Here is a 16,644-nt window from a genome sequence, read left to right on the forward strand (position 1 = left end):
ACAGCTATTGCGCAGCTTTTTCACTCCTCTCGCAGGCAGCGCGCTGCACTGGAGGAGCGGGGATGGGAACCAGCTCTCCCCACACCTGCCTGGAGGCTGGTGACAAGGGAAGTCACCATCGCTTCAGGCAGGGGGGGCTGAGCAGCCTCCTGTGCCTCAGTTTCCCCTCTGCAGTGCTGCGTTAGACCCTGGACATCCTCTCCCAGCTCGGGGGGGCAGTGTCAGACCCTGCCACAGGGACTGTGCTCATGGCCACCCCCAGACTGCACTCACCGTCCCCCCATTTCCACCCCACGGCTGGGGGGGCCCAGGCACTGCGGGACTGAAACCCGGGACCATATGGGGACCCAGCGGGCAACCTGCTCCCCCCGCCGAGGGGGCCGTGGGGAGGGGGGTGCCGGGAGGAAAATTCCCGGCCCCGTTGCCATGGCTTCCCATCAGGATGCGCTGGCATCACGGGCAGCCTGGGGGGTCCGGGGGACCCCACGGGGCTCAGGCTGGGGGGCTCCCCAGCAGCGTGGCTGCCTGAGCAGGAGCGCAGGGGCAAGCGGGGGGGCTCCGGGCAGGCAGCGCCAGCAGATGAACATGTTTTGGAGCCGGTGACGTCTGCTCCGGCATCGCCGAGGGAGAAAAACAGGCGGCAGCGCTTGAGTCCAGCCCCGCCGCGCAGAGCGGGGCTCCCGGCCGGCTCAGGCACCGCGGCCACCATGGCCCCCCCGGGCCAGCTCGCGGGGGCACCGGGGGCCGGGGGGCTCCGCTGAGCCCTGGCCATGGCTCCGCGGTGGTGGCCGCTGCTCTGGTGCCTGCGCGCAGTGCTGGTCGGTGGCATCATCCTCACGGGGGGCCAGCAGGAGGGACCCCCCCCACCGGTGAGATGGTCCCCGTCATCCTCCTGGGCGCTGACCCCAGAGCCGGGGACATCGGGGGACCCCGAGGGCTCGGCGGCGGCGCTGGCGTTCCTGCAGACGGGCGATGCGCAGCGCCTGGCCCAGGCCAACTGCAGCCGGGGCGTCGCGGCGGGGGCAGCCGGCCCCGGCCCCCCCCCGGCGCTGCGAGCTGCCCTGCGAGCCGCCCCCGAGGCGCTGGCCCACGCCGCCAACTTCCTCAACATGCTCTTCCAGACCAACGACATCCGCGAAGCCAGCGTGGCCGAGGACGTGGAGTGGTACCAGGCGCTGGTCCGCAGCCTGGCCGAGGGGCACCCGTGGGTGCGCCGCGCGGTGCTGGCCCTGGACGCCCACCCGCTGGCCGCCAAGCCCCGGCTGATGCTGCAGGCCACCAAGGGGGACGGGGACATCCTGCTGCAGGACGTCTCCAACGCCGCCCCCGGCAACCTCAGCTGGGACAGCGAGTGGTTCAGCGCCCTCAGGTCCCAGCGCAGCCCCCCCCTGCGCAAGCGGGTGCTCAGCAATGACCTGCGCAGCATGGACACCCCCAAATGGCAGCGGGGGGACAGCTACGTGGGGGACCCCGGGCACGTGCGCTGGTCCCCGCCGTTCCTCGAGTGCCGGGACGGCCGGTTCCTGCCCGCCTGGGTGGTCACGCTCTCCTCCGCCTTCTACGGCCTCAAGCCAGATCTCAGCCCCGAGTTCAAGTAAGTGGCACCTGGAGGGGCTGGGGGGCGTCAGAGGGCTGGGGGGCTCCCCAGTGTGTGCTGGGGGTGCAGATGGAGGCGTCACCTGGGGGTGCAGGGTGTGTGTGGCGTGACCGCGTGCCTGTGCGTGGGTGTTCGCACGTCCCTGCGCACGGAGCTGACCCCTGTCCCCCCCTCATTTGTGCCAGTGCTGCCCACCACGGGCTGCCACCCCCAGCCGAGGGACAGGGGACAGCACCCAGGGGCCACCCCGGCAGCTCCCGTTTCCCAATCGGGTGCATTAAAACCCTTCCTGAGAGGCAGAATTCACACCCAGGAGCTGCTGCCCCAGCTCCAGTCCCCCCAGACACAGCTCCAAGGGGGGGCCAACCCTAACCGGGGGTCTGGGGACATCACTGACACCTCGTATTGTCCCACCCGTCCATGCACCAGCATCAGCCACCGCCGTGGCTGTCCCCTCCCCTGCTCACTGTCCCACAGGCTGCGGGGGGACACGGCCACGCTGGGTGGGGGACACGGGGAGGTCCCGGGCTGACCCCGTTGCATTCTCAGGGGTGTCGTGCGGGTGGACATCGAGCTGCGGGACGTGGCCATCAACCAGTGCGCCAGCGGGCCGGGCTGGTTCGCGGACACGCACCGCTGTGACCTCAACAGCACCCAGGTACCGTCCCTGGCGCCCGAACCCCATCCCAGGGCTCCCCGCACCAGACCGTCCCCGTCCCCCCGGCCGGGTGTCCCCACCGTGTGTCCCTTTTCTCCGGGCTGAGCTTTATCCCCCTCCCGGTTGATCCATCTGCTTCGTTCAGCTGCTCTCGGTGCCGGAGCCGAGGGGTTTATTGTGCAAATCTGCATTTCCCGCTGCCAGCGTGTGACCCGCCTGCCCCCTGCGCGGCACCGCGGGGACAGCCGGGCTCTGGCGTGACAGCCGGGGGACGAATCACCCCAAGCAGCAGCCCCCGGTCCCCTCCAGCAGTGCCCACCCCGTGATGCCTGAGCTGTTTTGAGGCTCACACAACCAGCAGCGTCCCCAGCCAGGGCGAACCGCGCAGCCCCCAGCTCAGTGTGGTCGGGGTGACACCCCAAAGCTGTCCCCAAATGGGAAAAGTGTCACCAGCTTCACTTTCCCACCAGTGCCCCGCAGGCGATGCCGTGGGGAGGGCCGGGCTGTGCCGCTGGGCATCCCTCCAGAAAACAACAATTCCCAGAAAAGCCGCAGCCCAGCCCGTTTGGGGCAGGATCTGCGGGGGCCGGGGGGGATTAGGGTAGCGGTGCCCTCCCCGCCGCTGCCGTCACGGCCGGGCAGGATTAGTGCGCTCGGCTGCATTAGGTGCCCATTTAGGGTTTAGGGAGGGATTTGGGGGCCAGGCTTTGGCTTTTAGTTCTTAAGTGTTGAACCGCTGCTTCCTCCTGGTGTGGGGGAGGATGGCGTGGGGTCAGGTCCCCACAAGACCGGGGGTACGGGGGGAGCACAGGGGGTGCAGGACGAGCCCTGGCCGTTCTGTGCGTCTCAGCCTGTTTCCCGCAGTGTGTCCCCCAGGAGAGCCGCGGCTTCGTCCTCGGGAGGTACCTGTGCCGCTGCAAGCCGGGCTTTTACGGGGCCAGCGGCGTGGCCAGTGGTCCCTGGGCAGGTGGGTGCCCCGGGGTCCCCGTTTCACCCAGTGGCACATGGCTACAGCGCCGGGGTGCAGGGCTGGGGGGGGCTTTGGTGACCCCCAGCACGTGCCACCAAGGAAAGTGCCACCAAACGGGATGCGGTGAGTTCACCTGGCTGTCACTCTGTCCCCAGGCGCGGCGGGGGCGGACGGGGGGTCCCGGCTGGCGTGCCGGCCGTGCCACCCGGGCTGTGTCACCTGCCAGGACGATGCGCCCTGCCTGATCCAGGAGGACCGGGCGCTGCGGGCGGCCGTGCTGTCCTGCCAGGCCGGCTGCATGCTGGCCGTGTTCCTCAGCATGCTCGTCTCCTACCACTTCCGACAGAGCAAGGCAAGGTGTCCCCGCGTCCCCCCGCTCCCAGCCGCCCCCAGACCCCGCGGGGTCTCTCAGGGAGGACGTCCCAGCCCGGTGCGCTCGGGGGGTCTCCCTGCCCGGGCTCCATCCCCCTGGCTGCACCCTCACGCCTCTGTCCCCACAGAGGATCCGGGCGTCGGGGGTCGTCCTCCTGGAGACCATCCTCTTCGGGTCCCTCCTCCTCTACTTCCCTGTGAGTAACCAGCCATCCCCGGGGCTGGAAAACTCTGGGCTGGGGTTTGGGGGTGTTCGCAGCCTGGTTGCCCCCCGGGCAAGGCCACCGAGCTGGCCCCACGCCGCGCACGGGCACAGCTCCACCTAATTGTTAATTTTGCTGGCGCAGCCCCTGGCGGCTGCGGTATAAACCTTCTCGGGAAACCAAATCCCTCTCCTCCCGCCGGCGGTGGGAATTAATCCCTGCCCAAATCCTCAATCCCTCCCGCCAGAGCTGCGACGGATGCCATAGAGCCAAGGGGGAAGGGTGGAGGTGGGGCTGGCCCTGAAAATGGGTGGTTTTTGCATTCCGAGCATTTTCTGCTCCCCCCGGCAGGAGGATTGAGCCCTGTGCCCCCCACCCACCCCTCTCTGCCCCCACCCCAGGTTTTCATCCTCTACTTCAAGCCGAGCATCTTCCGCTGCATCGTCCTGCGCTGGGTGCGCGCGTTGGGCTTCGCCATCGTCTACGGCACCATCACCCTCAAGCTGTACAGGTACCAGGGACGGGGGGCTGGATGCTGGGGACCCCCCCGAGGGGGGACACTGGGGGCTCACCCCTCTGCGCCTCGCAGGGTGCTGAAGGTGTTCCTGTCCCGCACGGCCCAGCGGGCGCCCTACGTGTCGAGCGGGCGGGTGCTGAAGATGCTGGGGCTGATCCTGCTCCTGGTGCTGTGGTTCCTGGCGGCCTGGACCGCGGGGATGCTGGAGAACGTTGACAAGAACATCCCGCTGGTGATCCGCACCCAGACCGCCCGCGGGCTTCACTTCTACATCTGCAGCCATGACCGCTGGGACTACATGATGGTGATCGGTGAGACCACCCCACACAGCCCTGGGGGTCCCCACAGCCGCAGGACCCCATCCCGTCACTGCGCCATGTAGAGTTTTAATGTCCTTGTCCATCTACCTGCCTGGAGCCTGCAAGGTGGGCTGGGGTGCCCGAGCTGCCTCCTCCGAGCATCCCCAGGGCTCAACCTGGCGCAGAGATCCTGAGAGTCTTTTCCAACCAAAATGATTCTGTGATTCTATGGATGCCCCTTGGGGCAGGGAGGTTCCGGTGGGCAGCAGCACCCACCCCGCAGCTCAGCACCCATGGGTGCCAGCTGGGCAAACATGCCAACGGTGACGGGGCTGGGTGCCCAGCGTCGCTCTCCCGCTCTCTCCCGCAGCCGAAACGCTGTTCCTGCTGTGGGGCAGCTCCCTCTGCTACGCCACGCGCACCGTGCCCTCCGCCTTCCACGAACCCCGCTACATGGGCATCGCGCTCCACAACGAGCTCATGATCTCGGCCGCCTTCCACGTGGTCAGGTAGGACACGGGACTGCGGTGGGGCTGGGAACTGAAATACCCATCCCCGGCAATGCAGAGAAACTGGCAGCAAAGCCCTGAAGCCGGCAGGTTCCCCGCGGGGTCCGGAGGTGGGGACGGGGCTGCGGGTGCTTCGGGGGACCTGGCGCTGCCCTCGTTCCCCCTTCCAGGTTCATCATGGTCCCCTCGCTGCACCCCGACTGGACCCTGCTGCTCTTCTTCGCCCACACCCACGGCACCGTCACCATGACCCTGGCGCTGCTCTTCATCCCCAAGGTAACACCCAGCCCCACCTTGGCGTCCCCCCGCAGTGGCGACGGGGCCGGGGTCCCCTGGCATTTCAGGGACCCCTCGGTGATCTCGCCCCTCGCCGCCCCCAGTTCCTGCACGCCGGCTCGCCGCTGCGGGAGGAGATTGCGGCCGAGGTCTACGAGGACGAGCTGGACATGCGGCGCTCGGGCTCCTGCCTCAACAGCAGCATCGCCTCGGCCTGGAGCGAGCACAGTCTCGACCCCGATGACATTCGGGTGGGTGGCACACTCAGGACCTTCTTTTGACGCTAGCTATGCAGCCCTGCGCAGAGTAAGAGGTGCCTTTCGCGATCTTTCTCCTGATGCAAAGCAAAGAGGGGGGCGGAAAAGGGGGTGCAGAGGGAACCACCACCGGTTGGGGAAACCTGCTGTGTCCCCTTGTTGTCCCAAAACCAGGGCCCACCCAGTGTGCAATAAGCCAAATTTTAGCACACAGAGACAAAATATTGTTTATTACAGAGTTGTGCTGGAATAAAGACAGCGCACAAGAAAGAAAAGGAACAGCCATTGTATACAAAATCGTACCACTACATTCACACCCTAAAGAGCCAATTGGTTACACGTTTGGTCATATAATCATTTTAGCGTACAATGAGCAACACTCAGCTAAAGGACACTTTATCCAAAAGTCTTAAGATATGTGTTAAACCTCAAATACTAGTGCAGGCTCCAGAATGCCTGAAGGCGCCAGGTCTGGGTAGTTTCTGATCTGGTGTTTTGCAAGTCGCTCTGATCTTTGTTGGAGGAGCAAACTGACCTAAAACTGAGAGGATTCACACATCTTTAGGTTATTTGCCGACAGGATTCATTCTTTTAAGTGGCAACGACCACATCTGCGGTCGGGGGGACGGGCAGCACAGGGGCTTGGGGACACAGGGACAGCCCGGCTGTGGGGTCCAAGCTGGAGCCCCCCCGTGCCATCCAATTGTACCCGCTCTCCTCTTTCCCCTCTCTTTGCTGCATCCCCCCCGTCACGGCGCAGGAGGAGCTGAAGAGGCTCTACCAGCAGCTGGAGGTGCAGACGACGCGGCGGATGGCGGCCAACAACCCCCACCTCCCCAAGAAGCGCAGCTCCCGCCGCAGCCTGGGCCGCTCCGTCCTGCGCCGCGTCGCCGAGCCGCCCGCCGCCCGCCGGAGCAGCGGGGGGGACACCCCGACGCGCCGCGGCTCCTCGGCCAGGCGGGCCCCCGAGGCCGGCGGCACCGGCCTGCGGATGCGGGACGAGGGCTCCCGGCCCCACGGTGCAGCCCTGCGCAAGTCCCGCAGCACCGAGGGGCCCGCGCGGGACCCCCGGGGGGGACCCGCCAGCCCCGGGGAGCCCACGCTGGGGAGGACGGCGATGGCGATGGCTCTGGAGCCGTTGGACAGTGAGTTGGTGGACGCCGTCCCGCTTGTGTGCAAGTCGGCGAGTGCTCACAACCTGGGGGGACGCGGGCAGCCCCCCCCGCCCCGCGCAGCCCCCCTGCACAAGTCCCTCAGCGTTGTCACCGGAGCCCGGGAAGCGGCTCTGCTCGCTGCCAGCCGAGCGGCGCGGGAGGGGTGGCACGTCAACCAGCACCCGTCCCCCCCGTCCTCGGGGCACCCCACGAGCCAGAGACCCCCCGAGGACAGCGGGGAGCCCCAAAGCCCCCGTGCCGCCCCGCCAGCCGGCTCCAGCCCCGCCGAGGGCTCCCAGGAGGACACGTCCCCGCCAGGCGATGGCAAAGTGCAGAAACACGTCACCTACGCGCCCACCAAGAGCATCAGCGTTGACAGCTCCCCCGTCCCGGGGCGGGTGCGGGTGGCGGTCAGAAGGACCCCCCCGCCGCCCCCCGTCCGCTGCCAGAGCCTGGGGCAGCGTGTGGCACCGACCGGGGACAGCCCGGAGCCACCCACGGACCCCCCGGCACGGGCGGGGACACTAGAGGGGACAGCGGAGGACGATGCGGGGCGCACGGGCCCCCCGGCGGGGCAGGGCAGGCTGGTGCCCGCAGCCCCCACCCCAGCACAGGTCTGTCCCTGGGAGCTGCTCCAGGATGAGATCCTGAGCCAGAAGCAAAAAGCTGCCGAAGCAGCAGATTTGGGGACCCCCAGTAATGCAGCCACCGCCCCCCCCAGCCTCAAGCCACCCTCCCAGAGGACCCTCCGGGGTCTGGGACTTGCCATCAAAGCCTTGAACCGTGCCAGGGGGAAGGGGAAGAGGGAAGGGGGCAGCAGGAGGGAGCAGCCCCCCCTGGCAGGGACATCGGCCGTGTCCCTCGGGGGGATCGGCCGGGACCCCAGGGCCAAAAGTGCCGAGTGGAGCCGGCAGAGACGCGGCAGTGAGCCCCCCGCCCGCCCGGCACAGGGGGGGACCGTCCCCTGCCAGCACAACAACAATGCTGGCACCGCCTGGGCCGCCGCGGGCTGGGGGGACAGCGGGACAGCAGGACAGCGGGACAGCCTGGCCCCGGGGACGCGCGACAGGGAGGAACTGGCAGAGGAGCCCGGTGCTCCCCGCGGGGACACAGACGCTGGGGGGGCACCCGCGGGGGTGCACGAGGTCCCACCCAGTGCGGGCCACCAAGAAGAAGCCGAACGTCCCCATGAAACCCCAGCGGTGGCCGCACAGACACATCCCCGGGAAGGGACCGAGGCTCCAGTGGCGGAGCTGGGGACAGATGCTCCTGCGGCCATCGAGAGGCCGGTGGCACCGAAGGACGTGGTGGCCAAAGGGCTGGAGGGGGACAGCGAGTCCATCCCTCCCCGGGACCGCAGCGAGGTGGAGCAGCCACACGCCAGGAGGGCTGAGGTTTGTCCCTGGGAGCGTGACAGGACGGTCAGAGCCCAAATCTGCCCCTGGGATGCGGAGGGGGATGTGCCGGAGCAGCCCCTCACCCCAAGCCCCCCAGCTCTGCCCAAAACACCACCCGAGCAAGCAGGAACCATCGACAGGAAAAAGGCCGACGTTTGCCCGTGGGAAGCGGAGGATGAGCCGCTTGCTAGAGCAGAAATATGCCCTTGGGAAGAGCCCACAGCTCCAGCTGGGAAAGACAGAGCGAGTCAGGACACAGGTGGGATGTCCAGAGGGGAAAACAAAGCAGGAGATGGAGAACTGGAAGGGATCAAAGCAAAGCTGGCGGAGATGAGCGGCCATCGGCTGGAGCGCAGGGACACCCGCATCTTTGCAAAGCTTGTCAGGAGAACCACAGAGGGCTCAAAAGCAGAGTTCAGGGCATCCCAGAGCATGGAGAGCATCAAGGAGGAGGTTTGTCCCTGGGAGAGCCTGGGGACAGAGCAGCCCCCCGAAAAGCTCCACGCTGGGGGCTCAGCGCTGCCCAAATCACCTGCACAGCAGCCTCAGAATGTGGAAAATCTGAAGGCTGAGATCTGTCCTTGGGAGGCTCTGGGGGTGGAAACCACCAGTAAAGCAGAAATCTGCCCCTGGGAGGCGGCTGCTCCGCCAAGTGAAGAGAAATCAAGAGAGGACAAAGGTGTGTCCATGGAGAGCAGAAGCCCTTCTACAAGCCAAGGTCTCTGCAAAGAAATCAGAGACAGCACGTCTGGAAAGAAGGGGAAAGCAAGCGGAGAAAGTGAGTCCATCTGTCCCTGGGAGAGCGCGGACACGGAGCAGCCCCCCAAAAAGCCCCGCACTGGGGGCTCAGCGCTGCCCAAATCACCTACGAGACAATCCCAGAGCGTGGAGAGCCTGAAGGCTGAGATCTGTCCCTGGGAGGCTCCGGGGGTGGAAACCATGGATAAAGCAGAAATCTGCCCCTGGGAGGCGGCTGCTCTGCCGTCAAGTGAAGAGAAATCAAGAGAGGACAAGGATGGTCTGTCCGGGGTGAGCAGAAGCCCTTCAATAAACCAGGGTCTCTGCAAAGAGCTTGGAGACAGCACGTCTGCAAAGAAAGAGAAAGCAAGTGGAGCACGCGAGTCCGTCTGTCCCTGGGAGAGCACAGGCATGGACGGCTCCTCCGTGGGTTCCAGCGCGAAGAGCTCAGAGCTGCCGAAAGCCACCGCTAAGAAATGGGAGAGCGTGGGGGACGCGAGAGCTGAGGTTTGTCCCTGGGAGGGCCTGGGGACAGAGCAGCCCCCTGAAAAACCCTGCGCTGGGGGCTCAGCGCTGCCCAAATCACCTGCAAAGCAACCGCAGAGCGTGGAGAGCCTGAAGGCTGACATCTGTCCTTGGGAGGCTCTGGGGGTGGAAACCACTGATAAAGCAGAAATCTGCCCCTGGGAGGCAGCTGCTCCCCGCTCCCATCCACAAAAGGCCGAGCAGGGTCCGGGGGGCGCTCCGCGGGGCGACAAGCGCATCAGACGGCAGGCAGCGTTAGCCAGCCCGGCCAGGTCCCTGGAGACAGGCGGCGGCGAGCGAGAGGCCGTCTGTCCCTGGGAGGGCCTGGGGACCCAGCAGCCCCCCGAAAAACCCCGCACCGGGGGCTCGGCGCTGCCCAAATCACTCACAAAGCAACCACAGAGCGTGGAGAGCCTGAAGAGTGAGATCTGTCCCTGGGAGGCTCTGGAGCTCAAACCCACCCATAAAACAGAAATCTGCCCCTGGGAGGCGGCTGCTCCGCCGTCTAGGAAAGGAAAATCAAGAGAAGACAAAGGTGCTGTGTCCATGGAGAGCAGAAGCCCTTCTACAAGTCAAGGTCTCTGCAAAGAAATCAGAGACAGCACGTCTGGAAAGAAGGGGAAAGCAAGCGGAGAATTTGAGTCCGTCTGTCCCTGGGAGAGCGCGGACACGGAGCAGCCCCCCAAAAAGCCCCGCACTGGGGGCTCAGCGCTGCCCAAATCACCTACGAGACAATCCCAGAGCGTGGAGAGCCTGAAGGCTGAGATCTGTCCCTGGGAGGCTCCGGGGGTGGAAACCATGGATAAAGCAGAAATCTGCCCCTGGGAGGCGGCTGCGGAGAAAGGAGCAGCCCCGGGTAAGGTGGGTGTCCCACAAAAACCAGTCAGTGCCTCCAAACCCACAGAGCAGGGGAGCAGCGAGCGCAAGTCCGTCTGTCCCTGGGAGAGCCTGGGCACCGAGGAGCCCTCCCCAAAAACCATGACGGGGAAAGAACCGCCGGACAGCACAGAGAGCAGAAAATCAGATATTTGCCCCTGGGAAGCAGCGGAGCCCCCCAGCTCAGAAAGCTGCAAACCTGCCGTGCACCCCCAGGGAGCTGGCAGAGCATCCCCCACCGGGACGGGGACAGAAAAGCTGGCAGCAGGAGCCAGCGCCATGTCTCCAACAGCCCCACAGAAAAAATCCGGAGGCAGATCTGGGGGCGAGGCCGAGCACAAGCCCCTGTGCCGCGTCCCGGGCATCCAGCCCCCCCGGGCGAGCAGCGGCCGCAGCACCAGCGTTGCCGAGGTTTGTCCCTGGGAAGCAGAAGAGGCTCCGGTAGCACCTGCCAAAACCAGCGCAGACCCCAGAAAAACCTCCGATGTGTGTCCATGGGAGGTGGCGACTGTGGAGACCCCCCCAGCAGGGACCAGCCCTGGGGATGGAAGTCGGGGTGTGAGTGAAGCTAAACCCGAGGTCTGTCCGTGGGACCACGAGTAGCTCCGTCCCTGCTGCGCCCAGCTCTGTGCAGACACGATTGTCATCAGCGTGAAGTCTGGAGCTGCCCAGATGGGGACAGGAGTGTCCCCAAAGCCAGTGGCATGGCCACACGCCCAGCAAGCTCCCACGGTGGCCACCGACCAGCCAGGCTTGGGGACCAGCGCAGCGAGGGGACGGTTCAGTCTCCTTAGAAAGCGGTGTCACTGTAACGTGCTGTCCACGGTCTTCAAATGATCGTTCGATTGTGTAAGTAAGTGTACATACGGAAAATAAACAGCGTTATCTACAGAATTCACACTCGATGGCTGATTTATGGGGCATGGGTGAGGCCCAAGGCAGAGCAGAACGCAGAGAGGCTGTAAAGGAAAACAGAAGTGGTTTAGGTGCAGAGGTTTGAAGGTTGGTGCAGGAGATGAGGAGCCACATGCTCCTAGACAGGAAGGAAAGGCCGTTCTCCAAAAAAAGCCAGAAAATCCACCAGAAAACACTCTTTTTGTTCAGAAAAGGGGCTCCTGAACGCAGCGTAGGCAGAAAGCTTGATCTAGTGGGTTCTCTCAGGGAAGGCAGACAGATTGTGACACCGCTCCGGTTTCCAAAAAGATGGAAGGGATTCCAGGGCTGGCTCCTCTCCTAACAGAGCACAAAGATGAAATTCTGCCCTTTCAGAAGAACGTCACTCACAACAATAACGGGACAACTCCACAGCCGTGACTCTTTCGCTGCCTACTCTGCAAAAATCACTTTCAAGGAAGAAGAAAAAATACACATAAATGTCACGTGCTCTGAAAAATGGCCGAGTTAAAAAGCAAGACAAGGTTGGAAATGTTTTGTTGTTGGGTGACTACTGAGTATTTTGCTCTGTGACCAGGAGTAAATGGAACTTCTCTGAGCCAAACAGAGCAAGAACGATCAGCAGAGTGCCCTGGGTCACTCTCCAGCCACAGTAACAGCTCCAGGGACACCCACAGTCAGACCCGCTGTGAATGTCACCGTGTCCACAGGATGGTGCCACCCGCTCACTAACAAAACCCATCGCTGCGCTATGAGCATCATAAACGCACCAAAACCCATCGGCTCCGAGAAACGCTGCCTTTCAAGAAGATATTGACACAAACACCGACCTCAGGAGTCAAAACATTTTATGAAGTTACCAGTGCTGGGCTGCAGCCCCTTTGGGAAGTTCAGCCATCAACGAGCGCCCGTTCCGCACGGCTCCAGTTGCGGCACCCACCCGGGATAATTCAATTTAAATTGTTCTTTCTGCTCTTCCCTGTTTTGGGTTAAAAAAAAAAAAAAGCAGCCCAGAAATCAGCCCAGAGAGGGGAGGAGAATGGGAAAAGGAAGTGCCGACACCTGCTGCCACAGTTTTTAATGAAAACACACCAGGTCTGTGACAGTTTCCATATCTGGACAGAGTTCTGCTGCCCAGGGCTCCCAGTGCAGCAGGGAGGGTAGTTGGGAGAGCGGCGCTGAGCACAACAGACGCCTCATTTCCACAGAAACACAGCGAGGGTGCAGATGTGGCACACCAAGTCTACTCTGCCCAAGTAATTCTCTTCTCAGAGCCCATACAAATCTCCCTCCCGGGCCCCTCTCACTCCTTTAAAGCAAATTCTAGTGACTGGAGTCATTTCGGGAGCTGCTTTGTTTGCTGAATCCAACCCGCTCCCTCCGCCGCCATCCTCCAGCTCTTCCCTCCAGGGCTGTTGGGGCTGCCGTCCCCGAACAGGCTCCAAAACTTCTTACTTCACCTCTTCGTACTCTTGTGAGGGATCCAAGGTTGGACCAGGAATCATCACCGTCTGAAAAAAGCCAGGAACAAAATCAGCAGAATGCAGAGCGGCTCTGAAGTGCTGTAACGGGAACTGTTCGTGTTGTGGAGCAGGAGAAAGGGCGTGCAGGGGGTGCTGGGAACGCTGAGGCCTCGTGCAGGAAGGTGACCAGATGGCAGCAGCACGGGGTGGGGTTTGGAGTGGGACAAGGTGACGTGTACTGCACTATAGTTCTCGCCTCCCTCCTCTCATACAATCACAGAATTGTTTTGGTTGGAAAAGCCCCTCAAGATCGAGTCCACCCGTTCCCCAGCCCTGGCACTGCCCCATGTCCCTGAGAACCTCATGTCCGTCTGTCCAACCCCTCCAGAGATGGTGACTCCAGCACTGCCCTGGGCAGCCTGTTCCAATGCCCCACAGCCCTTTGGGGAAGAAATTGTTCCCCAGATCCAACCTCAGCCTCCCCTGGCACAACTTGAACCCGTTTCCTCTGGTCCTGGCGCTTGTTCCTGGGGAGCAGGGCCCGACCCCCCCTGGCTCCCAGCTCCTTTCAGGCAGGTCAGAGATCAGAAGGTCTCCCCTCAGCTCCTGTTCTCAGCTGAACCCCCAGCTCCCTCAGCCGCTCCCATCAGACTTGTGCTCCAGCCCCTTCCCCAGCTCCGCTCCCTTCTCTCAACTCGCCCCATCACGTACACGTCAAAGACCCTCAGCCTCCCGCTACAGCTCCCAGGTTACAGAAGCTCAGCTTTGGTTTTGTCCAGAATTAACTAAGGACCCATGTTGCACAGCCACGGGCCAGGCTGGCCCCTTCTCCTGGTGGCATCACCTTCACAATGGGGCCCTTAGGTGGAGCCCACTCTGGAACGATCTTGCCGTGCATCCTCCACGTGCCATAGGGGTTCACCAGGTACCTCTCGAACACAACGTACTCCAAAACGTCCTTGGGCATCTGCTCCCCGCCGTACATCAGCCGCCCGAAGCGGTCGTAGATCGCCAGAATCTGTAAAAACAGAAATGTACGTTGGGCTGGCAGCAGGCTGGAGCTGGGGAGGGCAAGGGGCGGGAGGGGACAGACCTGCCGCGTGTGCATCCGCACCGTCACCTGCCCGTACAGGTTGCCGCGGTTCACGAGGCTGTCGCACCGAATGTGAACCACCCGCGGGGGCTCCAGCGACTCCACGAAACTCCACCGGATGGTCCTGTACCTGTTCCCACGGACCATCTCCTACAAACGGGACAACAAGCACCACCTTCATTAGGATGTGAATTGAATGACAAGAAAAGTACTATGCATAATAAAGCACTTATTCATTAGCTGTTAGACTTGTGCTTTCCCTCCCAGCTCTGTCTTTACTGTATCCAGAAAAAAAAAAAAAAAAAAAAAAAAGAGATAATCAGGTTTCAAGAGCCTTAGATACCATGGAAAAAATCAAGGACACGCTACCTCCAGATAAGCACTTACCGGGTAGCAGCGCTCCGTCACCAGGGAGTGAAGCTTCTGCTTGTTGAAACTGCAAGTGAAACACAGCCAGTTACTCAAATATTGCAGACAGGCTCGCTGACAAATCCCAGCTTCTCCAGAAGACGTACGATCTACCGGCAAAACAGACAGAGCCAAATTCTCACTGTGATCTCAGCACGAAACCAGCACGTGAATGTAAGACCTGAGGGAAAGACACGACATCCTTTGAAAGCCAGTTAAGTCCCAACTGTTTTATTGGCGTTTGGAATCACAACCGAGAATGATGCAGTTTCGAAATCTATTACTGGAAAGCAGAACGAGGCAGCGGAGCATCATTTCATACCCAAACAATTCCCCGTGGCGCGATTCCAAACAGCACCACCCACCCACTCGTCTGCTGATAACACCGATGGTGCAACAGCTCAGCTCATTGGCAAGAGGAAACTTCTGCAAGCTGCTGTTCATTATCAAAAGCAAGAGAGTACCGAACGAATCTCCAATACACTGACATGGGGGGCAGAAAAAAAATAAAGTATTTGTTGCAGAGGATGCACAAGGGTTAGAAAGGCAGGGAAGAAAAGCAAAGCGTATAAGCAAGGGTCTTACTTTGCCAGGGAATTGTGAGCTTCGATAAATATCTCCTGCGCCTTCTCTGGGAAGGTTTTGGTGCTGAAATCCGGATCGTGATCTTTTATCTTCCGCAGACTGAAAAGAGAAGGAAAGCTCAACAGTGAGTAATGACTTGGAAGTACCTCACGCATTTCAGATGATGACGGTGACCTCACCCAGTTCAAACCAGCTTTTACGAGGGATGAACTGGAGATTGCCCAAGATATAACCTTTGCATGCTCGTAAGACAATCATACTGCTGCAAACCTAAGAAATCCTCAAAAAAAGGGGTACACGCTGCATCCATCCAGAGCAGGACAGGTGCCCAGTGCTCACTCTCACAGAATGGACTCCTGGTTTGGTGGTACAGCAGCAACAATGGAAGAAGCTGGTAGAGAATAAAATGCAGCATCTCACCACCGCAGGACAGAACCCAGCAAAGTTGCTGCAGCACATAGTAACTAATTCCAAAGGAGGTACGTACGCCAGCTGGGAGGTGGCACTCTGCCTCAGCTTCTCCATCTTTTGCTTCAGCCCATCTTTGGATAAGGAAGACAAGCGGGCATCGCCCTCGGGAGGGATGTACGGGTCCATGATATCACCTGCAGCACAGAAAAGAAAGGTCAGGAGAAGCTCAAAACCAGCAAAACAAAGGAAATAAAGAGGCAGCGCCGTGGCTGGAGAAGCAGAATCCTGTCCTGGTAATGTTTGTGAGATGAAATATGAGAACGCAGAGCTCTCACTGCTGGTCTGACACAGCTTGCCAGCAGTGCCGATCCTTGCTCTCTGCCTCCTCTCCCACGCAGCCCAGGACAGGAGAAATACCCAGCAGCGGGGACGGGACCTCCCGAGCTGCTCCTTGTCTCTCGGTATGAAGGAGCCAACAGCCCGAAACACTCCCGAGGTAAAGCAGAGCAGCTGCGGTCCCTCAGCACAGAACTCAGAGTGTGGCAGACACGCTCTGCGCATCGTCACACCGCTCAGGGTCATCGCTCCTCGCTGCGGCCGCATTAGTTTTGCCCCAAGAAGAGACCCCAGCCGGGTTTCCCCCACCTGTGCTGGCCAAGTAGAAGCTCCGTTCTATCCGCTCCTCGGGAAACACTCCCCACATGGACCTGAGCCTCCTCTCCTTCTCTTCTGGGGACAGTTCTCTGGCCCATTCGGGGACATAAAACTTCTTCTTCGTTCTCGTTCTCACGGGGACAATGAGACAGGACGGAGCTGCTCCAGCGGGACGCAGCACAGACCCCGCGGCCTAAGGGAGAGAAACAACAAAGCCGTGGAGTTAACCCAATGGCCAAAAAACAGCAACATCTTGATTTATTTCCCTTCACACCTCCCAAACACGGAGGAGGTATAAATACACCCAGCACCACCACTGCAGCCCTCCCTACCCCGTGGCCTTCCCCACATTCCCTCATCCCTGACTCCCCGCGTCCCTTATGTTGTGGCTCCCCGTGGCCTCACGGCCCCTCACGGCGCCTCACGGCCCCTCACGGCCCCTCACCCGCCAGCAGTCCCGCAGGCCCAGCCGCGCCGCTCCCGCCGCCATGGCGGCCGCCATCTTCCCGCCGCACGGCCCGCCGGGACGTGGGCGTGGCCTAGGGAGGGAGGCGTGGCCGCTGGCGGCCGTGCGCAGAGGAGGGCGGGGCCGTGCGCAGAGGAGGGCGGGGCCGGCGGGAGCCCGCGCCGCGGTGGCGAGTGGAAAATTCCACCGGCTGCGGGAGGAGGGGGCGGGGCTTGGGGAGGCTCCGCCCCGAGCGCGCGCGGAGGCGCGCGGCGGGGGGACCCCCGGGGGGTGCTGCAGTGCGGGGCGGGGAGCCCGGTGCGTCCCCGGTGCACCGAGAAAC

General features: G+C 62.3%; 2 protein-coding genes across 2 annotated transcripts; one reads left to right on the top strand and one right to left on the bottom strand.

Moving 5' to 3' along the window:
• The first annotated feature begins 770 nt into the window (after positions 1-770).
• Positions 771-10,951, top strand: GPR179 (G protein-coupled receptor 179). The gene is made up of 11 exons (XM_065651272.1): positions 771-1,594; positions 2,147-2,255; positions 3,120-3,222; positions 3,381-3,577; positions 3,726-3,794; positions 4,202-4,311; positions 4,390-4,628; positions 4,987-5,125; positions 5,296-5,401; positions 5,506-5,652; positions 6,419-10,951. The coding sequence occupies exons 1-11, from the start codon at positions 771-773 to the stop codon at positions 10,949-10,951; spliced, it is 6,576 nt and encodes a 2,191-aa protein (XP_065507344.1).
• A 1,122-nt stretch (positions 10,952-12,073) lies between these two features.
• MRPL45 (mitochondrial ribosomal protein L45) lies at positions 12,074-16,384 on the bottom strand. The gene is made up of 8 exons (XM_065651178.1): positions 16,302-16,384; positions 15,848-16,049; positions 15,279-15,396; positions 14,792-14,890; positions 14,186-14,234; positions 13,799-13,948; positions 13,550-13,723; positions 12,074-12,753 (listed from the first exon to the last, which is right to left on the bottom strand). The coding sequence occupies exons 1-8, from the start codon at positions 16,356-16,358 to the stop codon at positions 12,694-12,696; spliced, it is 909 nt and encodes a 302-aa protein (XP_065507250.1). The 5' UTR covers positions 16,359-16,384; the 3' UTR covers positions 12,074-12,693.
• Between the last annotated feature and the right edge of the window lie 260 nt (positions 16,385-16,644).

This window comes from Caloenas nicobarica, chromosome 24 (genome assembly GCF_036013445.1).
Source record: "Caloenas nicobarica isolate bCalNic1 chromosome 24, bCalNic1.hap1, whole genome shotgun sequence".
NCBI lineage: Eukaryota > Metazoa > Chordata > Aves > Columbiformes > Columbidae > Caloenas > Caloenas nicobarica.

Bases quoted from the DNA above. Each gene is read 5' to 3' on its own strand.
- GPR179 (XM_065651272.1), top strand. From the start codon at position 771: ATGGCTCCGCGGTGGTGGCCGCTGCTCTGGTGCCTGCGCGCAGTGCTG. The intron at 3,578-3,725 runs GCAAGGTGTCCC...CTGTCCCCACAG, and splicing joins ACCACTTCCGACAGAGCAAG to AGGATCCGGGCGTCGGGGGT. The intron at 3,795-4,201 runs GTGAGTAACCAG...CCCCCACCCCAG, and splicing joins CCCTCCTCCTCTACTTCCCT to GTTTTCATCCTCTACTTCAA.
- MRPL45 (XM_065651178.1), bottom strand. From the start codon at position 16,358: ATGGCGGCCGCCATGGCGGCGGGAGCGGCGCGGCTGGGCCTGCGGGAC. The intron at 14,235-14,791 runs GTAAGACCCTTG...TTTCACTTGCAG, and splicing joins GCTCACAATTCCCTGGCAAA to TTTCAACAAGCAGAAGCTTC. The intron at 13,724-13,798 runs GTCTGTCCCCTC...CTGTTTTTACAG, and splicing joins TGCGGATGCACACGCGGCAG to ATTCTGGCGATCTACGACCG.